Raw genomic sequence first — 24,105 nt, 5'->3', positions numbered from 1 at the left:
CTATTGCAATAAAACGGCAATTTCATACTTTAACCCCTAATATTTATTGTTAATAGGAATATAAACATGCCCAAGCCGCTCTTCTCCATTAGTCGCCGCGGGCGAGTGTTCATCAGGGCCTCGCGATGTACTTCTTACCAGATTACAACCGATAACCGATGTTACCGATAAATATATTTATTTTACGAAAAACAAAAACGCTAATTACTATCTGTAAATGTACATACTTATTAAGTGTTTTTGATATTATAACGAACAAGGCGCCTTACAATACTAGCAACTCTCCCTACCTTTTTTTAATAATACCAAGTGTCGGGACGAACAAGTCGTGCGCCTGGACGTCAGTGACACGCCTGTCCATGGCAGTTGCAGTGCCACTCAGGGCTTTAAATCGCAAAGATCTGAGGGGCACTGCCACTGCGCCCGTCATCCTGATTCACAAGTTGACAAGTTCCATATGTCTTCACTAAGTACTCTTACCCTTCAATACCGGATCACACTGAAGCTTAATTATTTTTAAGTTTCTTGTCCCCTGGCATATCATAGTCATAGGGGCCCCATTAACCAAAAGTGACCAGGGCCCTCAATACGTTAATGACGGCCTTGAACATTCCTTTAACTTTTTCTGTCTGAATGTGTTTTTGTGTACCATCAGTATGCAATAAAAATCCTTCATTATTACTTGAACTAATTTATTATAATATACTTTTTTAAGGTTTGTCGTTGCATTATAATAACATTACACACGTGATAAATCGATTTACTAGGTATTTGCAATTTTGTCTTACAAGCCGAACATCAAAACATTTTTTGGTTTTTTATTAATGCCAATTATCAAATTACATCTGCCTGTCGAGCTATCTTACTGTACATTGAATTAAATATTATTTGAATTTAATGTGGCGCCTTAATCATGTATACATATACTTTATTTACCTCGACGTTTTGGACATGTTTCAACATTTAAGTTAATGTTGTTAAGAACCGCCAGCTCAATAAGTCTGTAATGACCGACCATTTGCTGGAATCAGAGCCAAACCATTCGATTGAGCTGCATAATCCCAAGATCCTTGCTTACAGAATGTCATTACCACAGAAACATCATAATTCCATATCGAGTTCTTAGGTTTTCGTGATTGTTACATATAGGAAATGAAATTATTTTTCCGAATTTTAAATCGCGTATATTTGTTTTTCAAACCAACCAAACGTTTCGGGTTCTTTACTCGTAATCGGTTGATTGCAGTGGCTGATGACTTTATCATCTCAGTTAGCCGTGACTATGGAACCTGGAAAGGGTCCGAAACGTTGGTTTCTTTGAAACAAACAAATACGAGATTTAAATCCGGAAAAATAGTTTAATTTCTATCGTAATTTCAACCGAGAAGACATGCCTAAGCTTTCCTTAGGATTGTCTTAGGATCCATGCAGTCATCAGCAAATGTAACCGACATCAAGTATTGAACGACAAGTCGCCGGATATCGTGAATGTTGTGTGTCGGTTTAGTGACAACCCGAGTGCACAAGTAAATAATGAAAACCAAGTGGAAGGAAGAAGTAAGTAGAAAAATTCGTGGACCTAGAAGATGTATGTTGACATCCGCCTCTTTAGTCTTTTCTTTTTATTATTATTATTTTTCTCTAGTTTTTTAATTGTGTTCTTTATTTTGTTCTGTTTGTCTGTGTTATCAATTTTTGTTTTTTTTTTTTTGTATTAGTTTATTGTGGCGTTGCAATAAATGTCTATTCTATTCTACTCTAGTCCTTTCGAGACCGTGGACATTGCAACACGTCCGAAACGTAGAGACAAATAAAACGTATTTTCATACACGATTGAGCTACTCAATGAACTTAGATAAAAAATATAGCTATATCCTGTCATGGTGTATTTATACAATGTAAGCACATATTATCCTGATCAAATTCTGGTAGCAAAATAAGGGCGTATACACCGTAAAATATCGAAATTACCTTACATTGTATTACTTTCGCAAATACCTCTTTTAAAGACACCCTCAACAAAGTTATCAACCCGCCAAAATCGAGCATAATTTAGGCCAATTGCGTATTTATATAACCATATAAAAACTCAGTCGACGCCACTGACGTATAGGCTTTTACACCCCATAAATCAGTTTATTGAACAATATTGATCTAACACACAATTACATTAGCAGTTTATGATCGTGTTAAGCTGTAATGTCGTTATATTGGAAAGGTACTATGTACGGGTTCAATCATACGTTAGCAGAGCTCTGAAGAGGATATATTTACAATCTGGCCCCAGAGTTCTTTGAGGCTAACAGTAATGTGAACGTTTTGGTTTTGAAGAGTAAGTGCGCTCGTGAATTTACAGGCACATGGGACTTTTCAACTTGTGTCTCAGGGTGCGCCTGTCAGTGGTAGTGCCCCTCAGACCTAGACCTTTGCGTTTTAACAAACGACATACCTGTCGCTATCACCAGACTTACTTGTTTGTTACTTGGTGTCATAAAAAAGAACACTAGCGTCATAGTACATTTATGAAAATGTAATTTATGTTAAGATGAATATTAGCATTTTATGATGAAATGTTACAGACATAATACGTGAAATAAAAATAAAGTGGTTGTTACTGACAGTCGTCTTCACAAAGTCACAAATACATTTGAGTGAAATAAAAATGCTCCATTGATACCAGTAAGAAGTATTTTTGTGCAAGGTATATTTTTATGTGCAACTTGCTATTTAGGTTTTTCAAATTTTATATAAGATTCTATGACATTTCAAAGTTTATTTTATTTTCATATTATAAAAAATATATTTTTGTTTCTGTTTTTGTGGCTCTTAGGAATATTGTAACTTACCAATGGCTGTAATAAAAGACTATATTATTAGAGATAAACATTTTTTTTTATAAAAGCGTCAAGTGACGAGACGGACAAGTCGTGCACCTGATGGTAAGCTATACGCCTGTCCATGCCAGTTGCAGTGTCTTTAAATCGCAAAGTTCTGAGAGGCACTGCCACTGCGCCCGCTACCCTGAGACATAAGCTGACAAATCCCATTTGCCTGTAATTTCACCAGCACCCTTACCCTTCAAAACCGGAACACAGTATTACTGACATTACTGCTTGGTGGCAGAAATAGGTAAGGTGACTGTACTTTCCTGAATGAACTTTTTTACAATGAGCTCTACTGCTTTGGGAAGCTCAATTGCGGGTATAGGAAGGTTAAGGGGCAATGTTTACGCTTCTGTAATAAGATTCCAGTTCATATTCAAAATTTGCCTTGTACGAGTTTTAAAACTATTATGAAACAAAAGGTTTGTACTAAACACTAAAGGTTATTATTATACTTCTTCTGGGTACTTGGATGATAAAATTTCGTGATAGTAACCCATTTCGCTCTTACATGTTATCTTGGTCTGTGATATTTGAAATAAATATTGCAAATGATAAATATGTACAAATATGTTAGAGGCGGAGCTGCAGAGCCTTGAACACCACTGTTGCCTGTTTATTGGTATTCTACAGGATATATCACGGAGAGTGTGCCATGAAATTGCATAATTTCTTTCCGCCGTCCCTTTCCGTCATCGGGGGACTAGACGTAGGCTGGGGTTTCACCCCTATGTTGTGGATATTCCCAGGATTCTCACAAAGCGTTTCGCTTCCACATTTATATGGCGAGCGGCTACAGAGTGGAATTCCCTGCCAGCGGACTTATTTTCCAACGCTATAACTTGGGCCTTTTCAAGGCGAAAGTGAATTAGCATTATTCAGGTGCGCATGCTACATCGCCGACCTCATCGTCGCTTTCCATCAAGTGAGATGGACCTTATTTATTTATAAAAAAAAAGGAAATGTTTATAAAGAGCCAAGAATTTCTTGCTCATATTTCTCAGGGGATTTTGCCTTACGAATGAGCAGCAGAGTTTAATCAATATGACGATTTTCAGCGAAATTTGCTTACATATGAAATAAAGATTATTTGACTTTGATATATACATATACCTACATTCATCACACCGATTACCTAGTCTCAAACCCCTGAACCATTGTCAAAATTAAGTGCATGAAAAAATTCAACACAAGCGCAGCTATTTTGCACGATTTAACCTTGACTAGGTTCGCGGAGAAGCAAATTAATTTGCTTCCATTTTTATTAACATGGACTTCCGCAAAGTTACGCCTGAGTCTATTAATTACTTAAGGGTTCACCCAGCGGCAGTGTACGGATATTAATTCCTAGGACGCGGTTCAGAATACCCAGAACAGAACCAAATTAGAAAAAAAAACATTATTGTCATCACATAGCAAAAAAAATTATAATATTGGATGTTTTTATGATATCAAGTGGCGAGACGAACAAGTCGTGCGCCTGGTGGTAAGCGCCACGCCGGTCCATAGCAGTTGCGGTGCCTCAACTCAAAGCTTCAAATCGAAAAGATCTGAGAGGCACTACTATTGCCTGTCACACTGAGACATAAAGATGACAAGTCGCATGTGCTCGTATTTCACTAGCTCCCTTAACCTGCAAAACCCGAACGCAGTAATGCTTACATTACTGCTTGGCGACAGATATACGTACTAATAAGCTTTACTGCTACTAAAACACAATAATATCTAATTATACACATGTCATTCTCAAAGTTAATAATATCAAGTTACACAAACCGTACATAATTAATACGTATAAATTTGAGATGCTCTAATAATTTGCAAGATACAGGTGATTATATGATAAATTGCCATACGATACACTTGTGTAATTGTAACCAAACATTGGAATATATTTACATAAACATCAAGGAAACTATGTAGTGGATAATTCCTTCCTTTGAAATCATGGAATGATTACTAATAAAAAACAAAAATGAAAACAAAGTAGTCATATTTTTACTTATAATTACAAATCTATTTTTCTTAAAACACTACCGACTGTTAAACACAGTTGCACATAAAAAATGCACACTAAATACTATTGAAAAATTCTGGAATCGCAGTGTAATATTTGTTATTTTGACATTTAGGTAGACAATTATACTCACCTATTCCGGTGTATGTGTATTACACGAGTGTAACATATGTCAATACCTATATCAGATAATCAACTGTATCTTGCAAGTTACTCCACTAGATATAAAATATTTTGTAAGAAACAGATAATAATCTTTTCTAGTTTTGACAAGGGTCTCATATTAAAAGATGTTATTGATGGGTACTCTCGTCAGTTAAACTGAAAGATACTGTGTCGAAGTTGATCTCCTTCATCGTCATCCCTCCTTTTTATCGACCTCTTTTCCGGTTCTTGGCTACTTATTTTTGACATTTTGAATCATTCTTGGATTGCTTTTCCTTCACTATTCGTATAAGAGCATTTGCGTACTACGTCCGATTCTTATTAGTTCCGAATCCGAAATGATACGGACTTAGTGCACAAGCGAGATCCAAAGTGGGTCCAAGTTTTCTAGATTTGTACCTATCGTCTCGGATTTCGTGACGAATCGGATGCAGTGCGTGTTTACGCATTAAAATTCTCGAAATAAATTTAGTTAAACTTCACTTCGATTAAAATTAAAATTATATATATTTATATATAGGCCCTTTTGGGGTGAGTATTGTGTATTGTGTTAGTTACCTTTATAGGGAGTGTTTTATAACAATTGTACCTTTTCTTTAAATAATTTTATTCTTACAGCCTTTTGTTTTCCTCCTTTAACATTTCTTATAAATCTTGGGTACCGAACCTTCTACTCATTTCGCTAAATCTAGGCTACAACACTAATAAATTGTCACCATGCGTACAGTGTTGTGCCAATTATGTGCAATATTCCCATGTGCAACCTATATGACGTCACGTCGTTTTTATTTTGCATGAGCATCAGCACACACGCCATTGTGGTAGCTGATGGACGTGTTACTTTAGTATAAGAGGATTAGTCATTGCTACCACAAGGCTTATCTTATTACAGAACTAAAGTCTAGAATTTCTTTGTTTGACTTGTTTGGTAAAGTCGTTTATAATAAATTAGCTAAAGAGAAGAACCAAAACGTACTGTTTATAGAGAGAAAGTGACAAAGCTCAAAGAATTGCAAGACTTAGTGGTAGTGGGCGGGGCACATTGCTCGCAGAATAGATAACCGGTGGGGTGAAAGAGTTTTCGAGTAGCGACCGCGGACTGGAAGACGCAGATCACCCACAACGTGGACCAATGGCCTGGTGAAGGTTGCGGTAATTCGCTGGATGCAAGCAGCACAAGACCGGTCGTTGTGGTATTTTTTGGGGAGGCGCTGTTTAGCAGTGGACGACTTTTATCTGAAATGATGATGATACCGTCTATCAATCTGTGTTCATTACTTTGATTCGATCAGCCCCTACATCTCAAGCCGTTGTCACAAAAGGTCACAACAAATATAAACATTGTTTGTGCACAATAAAGAAAAATGAATTCATGGGAGTTCATATTTAGGGGGTTAAGTAGCTCGCGTCCGTAGGCTGTGTACCCTCGAGACCCTACACGTGACCCCTGGGTGGTGCCAAATAAGCTACAAACTCCGGTGGTAGACCTTGGTCGTGACTGGTGACCACCCTCTGGGCGAAGCCTAGCCGCCAAACAGCTATAGCTGTGTTCCGGCTTGACGCCCAGAGTAGCCGCTCTAGAGTGAAGGGTCTGTACAGTTGCACTGCACTGATTTGGTTGATCTCGGGGCTCCCTTGTTGTTGCGCTGGGAACCTAGATGCGGAGGGTAGCGGGATCCGAAGCACGGTGCTCCGCTGGCCGACCGCAGGTAGTAGGGGGCCCAATTAGCTGACTAGCCTCCAGTGAAAGGCTGCCCCGCCAACTCGCGAAAAATCCCGGGGTGCTCCATCGTGCCGGTTGGCGACCGGATGAAAGGACCCGATGGCCACTCCCGGGGGGGTTCGGGCGTCCCCGCGCGCTCCAGTCTAGTTTCTCATCGGCGTACCATATAGGGTATGTGCCGCATGACTTTCAGTGGTAGTGTCTCGTACAACTGCCTTCGCTCTCCCCATTCACTCTAACCCTAATATGAAAAGGTCAAGAAAATTGAGGAAGGCTAAACAGCGGATGCACGTCCTTTCACTTAAAGTGCACCTCTCGAACATCCGAGGTCTGCACTCCAATCTCTCATCTGTCCACCACCATCTTGAGACTGAAAGGCCTCACATGCTCTTCCTCACGGAGACCCAAATTAGATGTCCTTCGGACACGGCGTATCTGCATTACCCAGGTTACATTCTGGAGCACAAATTTAAGCAGCGCGCTGGTACCTGCGTTTACGCTCGTGATGACATCTGCTCTAAACGTCTCCGTGACCTTGAAGACCCCGATCTCTCTGTAATGTGGGTTCTGGTAGACACTGGACTGGAACAAATTGTCTACGCCAGTGTGTATCGGTCGCATTCTGGAGACCCGGAGACGACTAGGCTGTTCAACCATCTCTGCAGCTCGGCGGAAACAGTCCAACAACGGTATCCTAAAGCACAACTTGTCTTTTTGGGGGACTTCAATGCCCATCACCAGGAATGGTTGTTCCCATACCAAAAAACCGACCACGCTGGAAGAGAGGCGCGGGCATGTGCTCTATCGCTAGACCTCACCCAGCTGGTGAGTTGCGCTACCAGGGTACCGGACGTTGTCGACCACACTGCCAATTGCCTGGATCTTCTGCTGACAACCGATCCAGACCGCTACCAAGTATCGGTCTCATCCCCACTAGGGACATCCGATCACTGTCTGGTGAAATCTGTATCTGCATACTCCCCGCCCGATCTCAGTACGGGAAGTACTAGGAGGATGTGGCGATACAAGTCAGCAGATTGGGATGCGATGCGGCATTTCTTTGCATCTTATCCCTGGCGGCAGCTGTGCTTCTCTTCTGACGATCCGACGTGCTGCGCGTCTGCCGTCTCTGAGGTGATTATTCGGGCTATGGAATACTTTATTCCGTATTTCGAAGTCTCCTCCAGCGGCAAAGCTCGCCCTTGGTTTAACGCTGAGTGTGCTTCTGCGGAAACGCTAAAGCAATCTGCGTACCAGGCTTGGGCTGATGCTCGAGATCGCAAAGCACCGGAAACCCTCCGTCTGAAGAAAGCCTTTAATAAAGCCGCTAGATCCTGCAAAAAAGCGATACGGAAAGCTCGCTTCGGCCATATTAGACGTATTGGGGTCAGGTTAGCTTCATACCCATCAGGGAGTAAAGCATTCTGGTCACTCGCTAAATCGGTCGAAGCGAATTTCTGCAGGTCATCCCTTCCGCCTTTAATGAGAGATGACGGATCGCTGGCTCATACCGCTGAAGAGAAAGCAAATCTTTTTGTTTCTCTTTTTGCTTCCAACTCCCGTCTTGACGCTACTTTGCAAACACCACCTACACTACCTCGATGTGACTCGGAAATGCCCGAAATCACTATCCGTCAAAAAGAGGTGTTGAAAGCTTTACGCAAATTAGACGTCAACAAAGCCAGTGGCCCTGACGGAGTCCCAGCGATTGTCCTGCGGAACTGTGCACCCGAGTTGTCTCCGGTGTTGACTCGCCTGTATCGCCTCTCTATGAGTTCTGGACAAGTCCCGAAATCCTGGAAGCTTGCAAATGTACAGCCTGTACCTAAGAAAGGTAGCCATGCCGACCCATCTAATTATCGACCTATCGCAATCACCTCCATACTCTGTAAGACTATGGAGCGTGTATTGAACAGCCGTCTCCTTGGATACCTCGAAGATAACGATCTCCTCAGTGATCGACAATATGGTTTTCGCCGTGGACGATCTACTGGGGATCTTCTTGCGTACGCCACACATTTATGGAGCGAGGCTGTCGAGAAACGCGGTGAATCGCTTGCCGTGTCTCTCGACATATCAAAGGCCTTTGATAGGGTTTGGCATGATAGCCTGTTAAACAAGCTTCCAGCTTACGGAATTCCTGTTGGCTTTTGCACATGGATAGGCGATTTTCTGAAGGATAGGTCAATCCGTGTAGTTGTAGATGGTTACTCGTCTGCTCCTCATGGTATAAATGCCGGTGTACCTCAGGGATCTGTCCTCTCCGCCACTCTATTCTTGCTGCATATCAACGACCTGCTGCTGATGCCCGGTATCTTTGGGTACGCAGACGACAGCACAGTGGCGGTGAGTTATGTGCCAGACGCCCGAGACAACAGCGAAGAGATCCGGTGTAAGCGAGAGGCGATGGTCACCCGGTTGAACCTGAGTCTGAAAGCTGCTTCCGACTGGGGAGATGCTAACAGGGTCAGGTTTAATGCGGCTAAAACACAGGCGTGTCTTTTCTCATCAAAACGGAGTCCCCTACACCTTACTCCGACTTTCCGAGGTGTATCCGTGCCGATAAGGGACCACCTTGAGCTACTTGGTCTGGACTTATCATCCAACCTCAACTTTGGGCGATACATCGAGTGCTTGGCAAAAACTGCTGCCAGAAAACTAGGCATACTTTTCAAGGTCAGGCGGTACTTCACACCTGAACAGCTTTTAAATCTGTATAAAGCACAAGTTCGATCCTGTATGGAGTACTGCTGCCACCTTTGGGACGGCTCTGGCCAATACCAGTTAGCTGCCTTGGACTCGGTGGAGCGTAAAGCAAAGAGACTTATTAACAATAATCCTCTTGTGGAGTCGAAGCTCCAAAATCTCGATCATCGCAGAAAAGTAGCCTGCTTGTCGGTTTTCTATCGGATACATTTCGGGGAGTGTGCGCAGGAACTTTTCAATTTGGTTCCGCCCTCACCGTTCCTCCTTCGGTCGACTAGAAGGTCCGGAGCACTCCATTCTTATGTCGTTGATATTCCACCTATTCGCACTAAGCGCTTTGCCTCCTCCTTTCTGATGCGTACGGCAAAGGAATGGAATGCTCTACCGGCATCTGTATTTCCCGAAAAGTACAATTTGGGGCTATTCAAGGCTAGAGTGAATAGGCATTTTTTAGGCAAACGCGTCCCATCGTCGGTCACATCGTCGCTTAACATCAGGTGAGATTGTGGCCAAGCGTGTGTCTATTATATATTAAAAAAAAAAAAAATCCCTATGTAACTTTAAGAAGATTGCTGGAGTTCTCGGAAAGTAAGGTAACTGTTGCCGCGTAAATTGATGCAAATGCTTTTATTTGACTCTATATTTCGTTTTCATTCAAACTTTGACTCAAGTGGATTCCAATGACATCTCATTCCCTACGTTTGTACCTCAAAACATAGGGTTGCCGATGGCAGAACGCATTCGAGCTGTCACAGAATTTATGCAAAAAATATAATTTAATCTTTCCAAATGAATTTGTGTCCAAACATTCCCCATTCTAATAATAATAATAATCATACCAATTATCTGATATCAAACTAGGGTGCTAAGATTTAGCACCAGAGTCTAGACACTAATTGCAATTACAGTGCCTCCAACATCTAAAACAGAACCAATTAATATTAACTTCCTTCCTTATACTTAACGATTACCATGCCGGTCTGCCACGCAGAGGTCCTGGGTTCGATTCCCAGGCTAGGAGAAATATTTGTATAATCTACATTTATTTCTCTCATAAGTTTGGGTGTGATTTGTGGTTGTCCATGTGTATGTTCATGGCACCAGCGATACAGGGTTTTCTTCTTCGAGATTAGTCCATCTGTTTGGGAGCTACGATGTCACAAATAGATTTACTAACATACAGAAAGATACAGAGACGAAGGCTCCAAATTTATACCTTCTCTAGTTATGTTTATATGTTTAATTTTCAATCGACAGCGTATACGCTATCTATGCTCGCCGATTGTTGCCCAAGTTGTACCAGACGTACAGGAACGGAATGGTACGTTGTTCAGAGGGACTCCTTTCGTGCACCATGCAGTATAATAGGTACATACAGTAGAAGTAGTTAGTTAGCATTTGACGCGTGTCAACTATAGGTCTCGAAAGACCTAACTGAGCACAGTCTGCCATTTTCGCATTGTATGGCATGGTAGTGTCATTTTTTCGTGCAAATTCTCTAAAATCCTAGAAAAATGCGTTATTGTGCTGTTTTGGAGTACAAAAATGATTGCCGCAACAAAAATATTACCCATTATTATATTAGTGGTATTTTATGTCATCTGAAAGTCTTATTTTAATAAATTTTCAATTTTCTAACGAAATATGTTTTTTTGTTACAAGAAACGAAAGTAAAGCTTATACCCCTGCAATATGATCGCTTCTTTTTTGGAAAACTAAATTAATAACTCCAATTCGTCATCGTTCAGCAATTAACCACTAGATGGCAGCACATTGAAATTTCAATATAATAAAACTGCCTCCGTGGCCGAACGGTTACCACGCCGGATTGCCACGCAGAGGCCCCAGGTTCGATTCCCGGGCCGAGAGAAATATTTGTATGACCTACATTTATTTCTCTCGTGAGTTTGGGTGTAATTTGTGGTTGTCTATGTGTGTGTCCATGGCACCCGCGACACAGGGTTTCCCTAGTGCGGGGCTATGTTGAGTGTGTGCGTTATTATTATTATTATTATATCAAAACGTCGTAACTTGCAATAATACGTACTGATGGCATTGAACTTTCAACGTTATGCCAACAGGTTAAAGTTTAAATCCCAGAATTTGTTATTTCTTTTTAAATTTTGAACTACGATCAATCAATATCAAGATTTTAGTGTTTCTAATTAAGAATATGTGAGTTTTGGCGACATCGGTTCTGTAATCGAGGCGTATGGCAATTCCATTGGTTTTTTTTCTTTCGTTGTGTACCCCAATATATCAAGCGTACGAACTTGACATGATGGTAGATTGTTTGTTTCTACATTAACATGTCCATTTACTTCACCGTTGTCTGTATAAATTTAGGATCTCATAACTGAACAGTGCGGCCTGTAATCTAGTTATCACGATTTATTGAATTTCGACGCTCTCGGTGCGGTTATCGTCAGGAAATTGATTAATCCCTATTTCGCGCTGCGGTGGGCCGTTGATGGATAGTGATTGTAAAAAAGCTGTTGTATCACGTACTTTAAAAAGTAGGACATTTTGTGTTGCAAAAACTGGTACTAAAAAAGCAGGTAAATTGGAGTCGCGAACATTCTTGAATGAAATGAATGGGTTACCTGTCAATAGTTCGAAATTACATTTTCCAGAGATAACGTTTGCTTGAATATTCATAACCTCGAAAGTAATTTTCAGAGGAAAATGTTTTTTCTTTTAAACCTAACTTGACCTAACCTAACCGAACCTAATCGTGTATTTGCGATAAACATCCAACATATCCTAAAAGAACAACGGTAATTCGGTTTTCGGTGTAATGAAAATTCGAACAAACGTTACTTCGGAAAATAAAATTCGAGTTTGTGATAGTTTATCAAATGAATGAATGAAGTATTATTGCCCATTAAAAATCTTACAATGACAACACGGAACATTACTGTAAGCGTCACAGAATAAGCTAATGCATAACAGGCGGTCTTATTGTTAAATAGCAATTTCTTCTAGGCAACATTAAGGTGTGCGTTCGAATTCAGGCTTTTTCTGGAGTTTTTCGAAATTTGTGTGCGAAATCGAGTTCTTAGGTTTTCGCGATTGTTACACATAGGAAATGAAACTATTTTTCCGGATTTAAATCGCGTATATTTGTTTTTTCTTTTTGGGTTTGTTTGAAAAAACAAATATACGCGATTTAAATCCGGGAAAATAGTTTCATTTCCTTTGTGTGCGAAATTTAATTTGAAATTATCCATGAGCTTTTCGGGGAAGGAAAAACCCTCTCCTTAGAAGATACCCGTGCCCAGTAGTGGGATATAAATGTGGGTTGATGATGATAATGAATCTTAAGATAGATTAAGAGTTGGAAAGGGGAGTGCAACCAAAGAAAATGTTTTATTGGAATATCGAATGCCATTAATCTGGCAAGCATATAATGGTTTCTAAGCTAACAATTTTAAAATAATCTATAATACTTTACATTTTTCCTCCAGACAATGCGGTGGTTTCGACAACGGACCTGCACAGGGTATACGCCGGATGGGAGCTAAGAGTTCGCCAGACTTGTCTCCGGGTACTTCGGTGCCCAGACAGACCTGGAGAGCCAGCACCACAAGGTATTTGTTCATACTCCCTCCGCAATAACACGTTTTTGTGTCTATCTGCGGTGGTAATATTATTATGTTCATTGTATACAAATTTCTATCAATCACATCGCACTCTTGATCTAGAAAAGTCACATCTGTAAATTGACAATTTTTCAAAATTCTACGAACAAAATTAGTCGATAACTTTTTTATGCTTAAATAAGAAAGTTATACAATTTCACATATATACATATAATATATACATAACTTGTTTCATATAGTTCACTTTCATGCGATAAGAGCCCTTGTAACATGTGGCTTTGTTATACCAAGGTTACAACATACAGAGCCTTCTATTTCGATACCTCCAATGAACACGTTACGTTAACTTTATTTTTTGGTAATTTTCTGTTATTTTTGTAAACAGCCATATTTATTTACTAATATTTTGGCCCCCAATCTTTTGAAAAAAAAAGGAAAAAGAAAATTCGCAAAAAGAACAAAACATCCCATTTTGCGAAAAGGAAAGATACAAAAAACGAAATAAAAACAGAACAAGTCCAAAAATTAAGTTGGAGCACTGCCGTCAGCTTATTAAAATGCGGCTAACTGAATTTTGTTTGTTCTATTTTTGAACCTTTTTATTTGTTACGCGATAATCCGGTGAACCGATTTTCATACTTTTTTTTTTTCAATTCAAGGCGTTTTTCTCTCTCAATACACTTTTGAGTAGTGAGAACCGATTTTTAATATCTCCTGTGTCAAGTCCTGTATAGTGGCGAACTAGGGGGTATTTCAATAAAACTTGGCAAATAGATGTAATTCCACGTACTTTTGAAGTCGGTTTTTTTAGTACTCTGTACTGAGATTATTGCTATTTAAAATGGTTATTTGACGGCAGTTATTAGTGGACGCATAGCATAGCAATCAGTGGACGGCAGAGTAGTGTTCATTGAAGGTATCGATTTATCAAAGCGTTATAGTCGTATCATTTGGCGTACAAATCAGACATCTATCGAACTATCCGTAGTAGTAGAGCTCCTTGTGAAAGATTTTGTCTAGGGAAGTACTGCTACCTTGCCTATTTCTGGCGACAAGTAGTAATAGAACATTGCTGCGTTCCAGTTTTGAAGGGTAAGTGTGCTGGTAAAATTACAGGCACATGGGACTTTCCAACTTGTATCTCAGGGTGACGGGCGCAGTGGCAGTGCTCTTAAGATCTTTGCAATTTGAAGCTCTGAGTGGCACTGCAACTGTTATGGATAGGCGTGTCGCTTACCATCAGACACATGACTGTTTCGTCCCATTACTTGGTAGTATAAATATATATATATTTATCAAAGCGTTAAAGTCAGTATTGTTTTGCGTATAAATCGGACAATTTACGTAGCATTATGTAAATAACTTTTTTAAGTCATACTCTCAGAGCGGTAAACAAAATTGACTCGTGTTTGTAACACTGAAATACTAAAACTTTTGAATCTCCCAATCTCCTTAGGCATCTTGCAATTTGTGATCTATGGAATTACCTAGAAGAAATTGCTGGTACCTACTATACCATACTACCGTCCTTATCATAAATAACGTAATCGACATTTTTAGTCAAATTGATTTATTGACATATCTGGGATCAGCGAAATGAGGTCTATAATTTCCTATAAGCGGTTTTTAAATATCTTATTTAGATTCAGTTTTGTTAAGCAAATTCAGCGTTACTGATATTTTTCAAAGAAAAAAGTTTAGGTACCAATAATTAAAAAGTTATTTTTTTTATAATATCAAGTGACAGGACGAACAAGTCGTGTGCCTGATGATAAGCTACACGCCTGTCCATAACAGTTGCAAAGCCTCTCAGAGCTTTAAATCGCAAAGATCTGAGGGGCAATGCCACTGCGTCCGTCACCCTGAGATATAAGTTGACAAGTCCCACGTGCCTGCAATTTCACCAGCACACTTACCCTTCAGAACCGAAACGCAGTAATGCGGACATTTCTGCTTCGCGGCAGAAATAGGTAAGGTTGCAGTACTACCCTGGACGAACTCCTTCACAAGGAGCTCTACTGTCACTAAAATATACTTCCTTACCAGACCGCAACGCAACAAAATTGGCTCAAGCGTTTCTCATCCCCAACTGAGCTACATGAACGGCTGCGGAAACGCAGGGTCTGCAGTCTCCAAAAGAGGCAGGGACGTGGCTACACAGACTCCACCAAGCATAGCCGCCGAGACCAGAAGAGCCAGACTTCGACCTTTGAAGCTCATTGCTGCTCCTAATGCTTTGACGCTCAGGTACGATAAATCGCACACTTGATGTAATAAGGTCACAATTTCAAAATTAAATTTTTTTAGGAGAGAGATTAAAAAACGAAATTAGTTGATAACTTTTTATGCTTAAATACGAGTTATAAAACTTCACATAAACATAATAACTTTCATGTGATAAAACTACGTTTGAAGTATGACTTGTGACATGTGACTTTATTATACCAAGGATACTAAATAATACATTCGAAAAATTTGCAACACAAATCTTTATCATGACTTCGATCGATTGCATCTGTACACATTATTGAAGGCGTAAAAATGTCTTGTTACATTTTTAAATTAGTTTTGTGCGGTAAAACTATTCACGCCCTTAAATTCCTACAATTATAAAAACGAAATTTTATTAAAGTTCATGAAATGTTATTACTCTTTAAAGCACGCAAACAAATAATACAATAAACCTCTTGAAATGCGATAAAGTACCCATTGGAAAAACTAAAAATGTTTCAATAGGAAGGTTTCGGAAAGAATAAGAAATAATTGGATATCACTGAACCTTGTGAAGGTTAAATCGAGTTGGCGATCGTATAGAAAACAAATGTAATTGTTGGTAGACTACTTTTTTATCAACGATGGCGTTTCGGTGACAGCAAATTTCGTTTAAATGATTTCATGTTGATGACGTCGCTCATGAAACCAAATTCTGTCTTAACTCGAAAATTGTGTTATTGAGAAAACGCGATTTGAAAGTTTAGAAAATTACTGCATATAACCAATTAATATACACACATAAAAAGTATTATCTAGTTTTATGTATCTTCTAGCTTATAAATGGTTAACTAAATATTATGTGTCTATAAAAATAATCACATTATTCGCAATAAGGTCCATTCGTTTTCTTTTTTTGAAATAGTATTTTCTCATTTCCACAATTTTGAGTTATGACAGAACTTGTTTTCATGTGCTATGTTTCGAAAGTACACAGAAAAAAAGGATTTCTACTAATAAGAAAGAGCAATTTCTCAAAATATTTGCTAATTCTGAAAAAATATTTATTAAAAGTAATAAAATATTGTCATTACAAAAATACTGCTTATCTTTTTCTAATACAATTTTACTCTTAAGTTTATTCTAACTTTTAGACAAATACGTTCACTTCAAGATTTTATTTCGTTTCTAATCAATTAATTGGACATTACTTACATGAAGAAATTTTTACCTCTTACGTCACATTTCAATAATCTTAAATGAATTCAAAAATTTCTTTGGTGTTGTTTAGGAAAATATATTCTTAAACAAAAAAAGAAGTAGTTTGCTATTCAGATTAATATTCTAAATTGTAGAGTAAATTTTTAAAGCAACATTTCGTTGCGTTTTCATAGTCAATGTTGCCGTGACATGTCGCTGAAGGCGCACGCGGTAACGATTACTTTTACTTGTGCTTGTAATCATAAAAATCATAAACAGTAATTTATCCAAAGAAACAATAAGTAGTATCTCCAGTTTGTTAGTGTGTTATTTGCAGTCATAATTTAAGAAATTTGGTTTCAGCATGAAATCAAACTACACTTGTAACAAGCAGAACTTTAACATGCAATTAGTTCCATCACGCCACTGTTAGACGGCATTAGTTGTACTCTGAAACGCGCTATCGTTTTGTTAACTTCAATAGTATAAGTCATCTCATATATTTTGAATTGTTAGTAGATATTTTCTGCCGCTGTAGCATTTATTATTAACTATATATTAACGGCACTGCATGGTACTCAACTATTTGAGAAGATTCCGTCCTATTTCTGTGCTACCTTCAGGTTTAGCACTGAACTGTGTGCTTTCACGCCAGTGAGACATACTGTTGGGTCCATAACCCTGTAAATTTACCCTTTTTGATATTAGAAAACATAAATCTTCAGTCAAATAATTAAGTACCTCTCAATTTTCATTTTTTTTTCAAGTCAAAATCGGACATTTCTAATAACTAATAAATATTTTGTTGAATCTAGAGTGGCTTTGTGACTTGAAGTAAATTAATTTGCTCTTGGATTAAATATCAGTCTTATAACTAAAATACACTTTTGAGACGTTCTTTTACTATTATCAAGTAATTATTCTCTAGCGTCTATAGGGAGAGGATCGTTTTGTTGGATTTAATAAATTTGTCTTCATAAAAAGAATTTTGACTTTTTCTAAGTGTTTTTAACGTGTAACCAAGGTACAATGTAGTAGTACCTAATTTTTTGGTATTATGGCACCTTTTCGGCAAGAATGTATCTATCGACTACATTAATACAAGTATGTAAATGTGAAACACAGCTCACGTCAATATTTTATTCTGAAATATCTTATAATATAATTAACCGACTTCGGAAAAGGGAGAGGTTCTCATTCGACTGTTTTTTGTGTATGTTACGCCATTGATCCGACATTTGCGAACAAATATTCATTTATTATTCTTTTGTTGGATAAAATACTTCCTATTTTAGTAGCAGTCCCATTCAAATTTGATGTAAATTCCACATCTAGGGGATGAATTCAGTTTATTGAATTTCATCCACTTTTCGTTAACCGATTTCAACAAAACTTTGCACACAGATGTGCTTTCAATAAAAATAACATGTTATGGTGATCTAGAGCTCATCTGATGGTGGAAATGGAGATGTGAGGAACTGCTCAATAGTGTACAGCAGCTACCTTGTATTTGGGCTTCCATATGCGTTTCAGTTATCGTTAAGGAGACCGCAGCAAAGAACACAGCGAAAGCGTATAATCAAACTATTGAGGTTTTTTGAGGTTGCTTACGAAAAAGTTATAATTGTATAATAATAATATTTATTTTCGCTCACAAAAGATCAGCTAATTACACCTATGTCCTAAGCTTGTATTATGTCTTTTTTCTTATAATACCTTAATATAGTGGTGGGACGAACAAGCCGTGCGCCTGGTGGTAAGCGATACGTCTATCCATAACAGCTTCATTCAGAGCTTTAAATCGCAAAGATCTTATGGGCAACTGTGCCTGTCACCCTGATACATAAGTTAACAAGTCCCACGTGCCTGTAATTTCGCCAGCAGCGTACCCTTAAAACCAGAACGCAGTTAGTATTACTGCTTGGCGGTGGAAATTGTATGGTGGCGGTACTTTCCTGAAATAACTAAGTATATTGAACATCGCCATGCCAATCTCCGCAAAAAAACCTGTTTAAAACCCAATCCAAAGGTCCGCATTCAGGCAGAGAAATTTTAGAGATCTGCTGGCTGCGTCCGTAGTCCACTTGACAGCCACGTTGAGACAACAGATGCGAGTCCAACCGGATCGCAGTACTTTTTTTGTGTTTCTTTGTATCGATAATAATAACAAAACTAGTGGAGTATTCACTAAAACAGATGAATATCATGGTAGTAAAAATACCATGACATTCAACAAAAAAATAGAAAAAATGTCATCTGCCTAAACGCAGAAGTCGCACATTCCTTTCCCGGGCCGGGAAAAATATTTTGTATGGCCTAGATTTATTTCTCTTATGAGTTTGGGTGTAATTTGTGGTTGTCTATGTGTGTGTCCATGGCACCAGCGACACGGAGTCTCCCTAGTGCGAAGCTATGTTATTAAATCTATTAATAATTTAAGGAAGTAAAAAGACGACATCTCACTCATACCAAATGCTAGTTTCAATATAAATACATTCAATATAATCTACTGGAAATGCCGCTAAAGAGTCGCCATAGCGAAAGAATACTTGTTTAAAGAAGTATTTCTTCTGGACGGGGAAGTAACCAACTCCCAATAAGTCTCTGGAAGGAGTGATACCACACGGCATCACTCATTTCGCTCTCGGAGCACCTTTCTCTTGGGCATGATCTACCTTGGCAAACATGGAAGTCTCTAAATCGGTTGCAGACCCAAGTTAACCGAAGCAAGAAGAGCATGCGCAGGTGGGGTGGTGCTTGGAGAGCGCATGTATGTGTGGTGCCTTTTCTCAGACAATGGCACATCTTTTGCCCTGTCCTGCATGTCCCTACATATGCACACGCGAGGACCTATACTACGCCACTGATAATGCTGACTTAGTCGCTAAGTACAGGTCCTCACAAAATACTAAAGTCCACATTTGTATAGCAAGTGGCTAGAGAGTGGAATTCCCTGCTTGCGGACTTATTTCCTGAACGCTATAACTTAGACCTTTTCAAGGCGAGAGTAAATAGGCATTATTTAGGTGTGCATGCTACATCGTCGACCTCATTGTCACTTTTCATTAGGTGAGATGAAGGTAAAATGCGCACTTATGTTATTTTAAAAAAAAATACAACATTTATAGAGTTCTCAGGTTTTCGCGATATTTACACATAGGAAATTAAACTATTTTTCCGAATTTAAGTCACGTATATTTTTTCAAACAAACCACAACGTTTCGGGTCCTTTACAGGACCCATAATCGCGGTTAACTGAGGTGGTAAAGTCATCAAAAGAATGATGTCTAAATATTAATGCAAACCACCTTATTTTTCACTATAGTTACAGAAGTTATTAATTAAATACTTTATTTTTAAAATTTACACAGAACATTCCAATTTACGCTACATAATGTTTTATTGAATTATTTTATTTCAACAATATGAACTTTTTATTAAATTAAATTTATTAATTGTTTTTTATTTAACAAAACGTTGGTTTGTTTGAAAAAAAAATCATATATACGCGATTTTCATCCGGAAAAATAGTTTGATTACAACATTTACGTATTTCTTAAAAGTAAACCCTTAACTCTCGTACATTGCGCGACAGTGGCCTTCCGCAATGTCGGTTTAATTAATCCAGGGTTTTTCCTTAGCGACACAGGACCGAATAGCAATTAACATCGATCGTGGCTCTCCGGGAACAGGATTAGTTTGTCTGAGTCTACTTGTAGAGCTCTTAGGCGATTGAGAAGTTATCTTATTAGGTAAGCTTCTAATAGGTCATTTGCGGTGTGAGTTCCACCAATCACAAAGCAGTAAATTATAACTAAAACGAGACGCGGATGGACCAATCACAAGGTATTAAGATAATTACTTAACCTTTCCACACCCGCGCAAATAGTGTAGCACATGTACTATTTCCTGAGTTACCCATCCGTAATCCGAAATGACATTTTCTATTTCACCAGCCCTTCAAAACCGGAGCATAGTAATGCTGACATTAAAGCTTGGAAACAGAAATAGATAAGGTGCCAGGAATTCCCTGGAAGAACTCTTTCACAAGGAGTTCTACTGCTACTACTGTTTTACTGATACAAATAAAATTGAAAAGCGTTGTATCTTACATATATTATACACATTTAAAATTTACATTTCAAATAACAATACAAATCAAATACTATTTTAGTAATTTGTAGGGTAAAATTCCAACCAAATAGGGCATCGTCTTATAATTGGCAGGGTAAGTTCAGCTCTCCATACTACTTGTATTGTTATTAATACCATCTACGCAAGAGACGTAAGGTATGAAAAGCGCCAGAAAGCGTCAGTACAAATCTTTATATTCGTGTAATAACCAGGGTTTCCATGACGGCACCATTACATCCGGGTTTATGGCTTCATTTTTGGTCGAAAAACTATTGCAGCAAATTTCTGATAATTTTTTTGCTACGACTGTTGTATTATATGTTTTGTATTATAACTTGGTAAAGAATCATAAATAAGATTTTAGTAAATGGAATTTGAAACAGCTCCGACTGTTGTGGCGGTCGAGCTGGGAGTGACCGTGGTACGAAAACAAAATGAGAAAGTGAAGGAAGATGGAACAATTCAAATTTAAAATTTAAATACAAGTAAAATAAAAAATTATAGGATACAAGCGGAGAGAGGCGATACAAAGAGGTGAGATGACGGTGTAAGGAGGTCACACCGTCACAATACATTGGGCCGGGGAAAAAAATCATTCAGGATTTTTTGAAGTATAATTGTAAAGAGAAAGGATAATGGAAAAAAGAATAAAGTAAGAGTAGTGGTAGAGGAGGGATTAGGTAAGTGTAAAAGTAAGTGTAAGTAAAGGAAGGAAGTGTGTTGTAAAGTTGACTTAGAAGACTTCGTCATATGTTATGTAGTTTTAAGTAAAGGAAAATAATTAATAAGGACGGCTATGATGGGATCATAAGAGACGGAGGAACCGAAAAAAAGGGGTTTAAAACTTAATTAAAGTAACTAAACTAACTAAATTAAATTAAACTAATGAGGATCGGGTGTGTGATCCTCAATCAATTTAGCAAACGTGGGTGATATTTACAATGTGAAATATACAATAGGTCGATTTCGGATTCATACAGCGTTCAGAAAAACTTTCATTCTTCCAGGTACACTAGTCTTAACTCCCTAATGGAATTAAGGCACACATAGAATAGAGAAGTACCCTATCATAAGGTCAAGGGAGTTTCTCACGAAATCGGCCTACAATAGTGCTGGCTTAAGATTTTGTTGGTCACCACCCGCCAACATAACATGATTGATGAAATAATTATGTACAAGTTATTAATGGCTTAGTACTAATGTACTAAATATTGTACAGTATATTGTACTGTATATATATATATATTGTACTGTATATAAGTATTTTTACGACGTTAAAACCTTGTTTAAGGTCGAAATAAAGTAAAATGTAAGAGTACATTTATATGTATAGACGCCTATATGTGGTCTATAAAGATTAACTATGAAAGCTAGAATTTAAAAGGTACGTTAATATTATATTATATAATATATAATATATTGTAATTACATTTGAAGATACGTTAATATATGAAAATTAGTAATCACAATGACGTAACGATAAAAAGTTTAATTGTGTGAATAAGTGTATAAGTTGTGGTTTATGTGTGTTTTGGTTTAATATCCTTGACTTGTCATGTGCCTAAGAGTTTACGATTTATATCAACCAGGTCATAGATTAGTGGAGAAACTTTGTTTGCTATGATGCATTTAGTGAATTTGGGTGCAAATTTTGCAGTGAAATGTTTTTTAGAAGAGCTAATAGGGTAGTTTTTTCCGTTATCTAAATAACATCGCCAATGTTCAAGAGCTGTAATTACGCTGAGCAGTTCGCTTTCAGTGATATAATAGTTTCTTTGAGGTTCTGTAAGGGATTTGCTCATGTAAGCGATAGGTTTTTCGATACCATCGAAATCTTGAGTGAGCATAGCTCCTAAGCCATATGCTGAGGCGTCACAATGGACTGAAAAAGGTTTTGTGAAGTTAGGACAAGATAATATAGGTGTAGATAGGAGAGCTTGTTTAGTTGAATTGAAAGCTTTTTCAGCTTCAGGGGTCCATTTAAAGGGTGGAGCTTTTTTACTAGTAGACGTAAGTTTGGTCAAGGGAACTGTCATAATACTTAAAATTAAATTAAGTACGAAGCGTCTATACGAACTGGCTGTACCTAAGAATTTTTTAACTTCCTTAATAGTTTTCGGAGATTGAATATCTAGAATGGCTTTAACTTTGTCCGGATCTGTATGTAGACCTTGTTCGTCAATAATATAACCAAGGTATTTTAGTTCCTTTCGGAAAAATGAACATTTGGGAAAATTTACTGTTATGTTTGCCTGATTGAGTTTTTTGTGAATGGTGTTCATAAGAAGGACCTGTTCATCAAAGGTTTTTGTAGCAATGACGATATCGTCCAGATAGCAAAAAACAGAGTTGTCGAATTCGTTCGACAAGAGGTTATCTATGAAACGTTCTGTTGCCGGGGCATTGGTTAGACCGAATGGCATGACTTTGAATTGATGGGTGCCACGGCCGGGTACATGAAACGCAGTTTTGGGTCGGTCTTCTTTGCGAAGGGGAATTTCCCAAAATGCTTTTGCGATATCAGCAGCAGTTTGGTTGGTTTCAAAAGTTGCATTTCGAATTTTGAGTTCGTATATAATTTTAGTTTTATTTAATTGTTCCATATTGTGAAGGAATTTAGAAATGAGTATTTATGTTAGGATGAAAATCTTTTTCGTAATATTCTTTAAGAATAAATATTTGAAAATTAAATTTTGGTAGTAATAAACGAAATAAATTTGACAGTATGTCAAAAATTTGATAAAGAATAAAATTTGAAAAGAATTATGTCAAATATAAAATTACAAGATATAAATATTTTACGAAATACTATAAATACTACAATGAGATGTTTTTATTTATTTATGTGGTTTGTAATGTTGAGGAGTAACAGTGACTTGCAGGGATACTCTCCCAAACAAGCTGTAAGTCAGTATCGTCTTCGCTTGGAATAACCGAAGGTTTAAACTCCAAGTTTCAACGACTTGTGAATCATTCAATGGTAAAGAATCAAAAATAAGATTTTAGTAAATAGAATTTGAAACAGCTCCGACTGTTGTGGCGGTCGAGCTGGGAGTGACCGTGGTACGAAAACAAAATGAGAAAGTGAGGGAAGATGGAACGACGTAAATTTAAAATTTAAATACAAGTAAAATAAAAAATGACAGGATACAAGCGGAGAGAGGCGATACAAAGAGGTGAGATGACGGTGTAAGGAGATCACACCGTCACAGGTATAAGCAATTCGTGCTTTCAGGGACACTATCTTGCTTGACTTACAGCAACCATGGAAATTACCAATAGAATAAGAATTAGAGACAAATTTCTTTACGATTGCATAATCATAGAGTTAACAACCATGCTAAATCAAATTTAGTATGTAGCTTGTGTTATTTTATATAAAACTGTTACGATTATTAATAAAAACCTTACATAAATAACAACAAAGATAATTTTAAATAAACAATGACCGGGACCCAATTTTAT

General features: G+C 37.9%; 1 protein-coding gene across 1 annotated transcript in view; it reads left to right on the top strand.

Annotated features, from left to right (window-relative positions):
- LOC113233021 (5-hydroxytryptamine receptor 2B-like) overlaps window positions 1–24,105 on the top strand; it is a 168,357-nt gene that overhangs the window by 35,613 nt on the left and 108,639 nt on the right. Inside the window, exons 2-3 of the mRNA XM_026467957.1 lie at window positions 12,961–13,083; window positions 15,142–15,342. Of these exons, the coding sequence (XP_026323742.1) occupies window positions 12,961–13,083; window positions 15,142–15,342 (324 nt within the window). The remainder of the gene's footprint in view (window positions 1–12,960; window positions 13,084–15,141; window positions 15,343–24,105) is intronic.

This window comes from Hyposmocoma kahamanoa, unplaced genomic scaffold, assembly GCF_003589595.1.
Source record: "Hyposmocoma kahamanoa isolate Upper Pololo Valley unplaced genomic scaffold, ASM358959v1 78, whole genome shotgun sequence".
Lineage (NCBI taxonomy): Eukaryota > Metazoa > Arthropoda > Insecta > Lepidoptera > Cosmopterigidae > Hyposmocoma > Hyposmocoma kahamanoa.
Note: the sequence above shows the minus strand (reverse complement) of the source record. Positions and strands in the feature narration are given on the sequence as shown.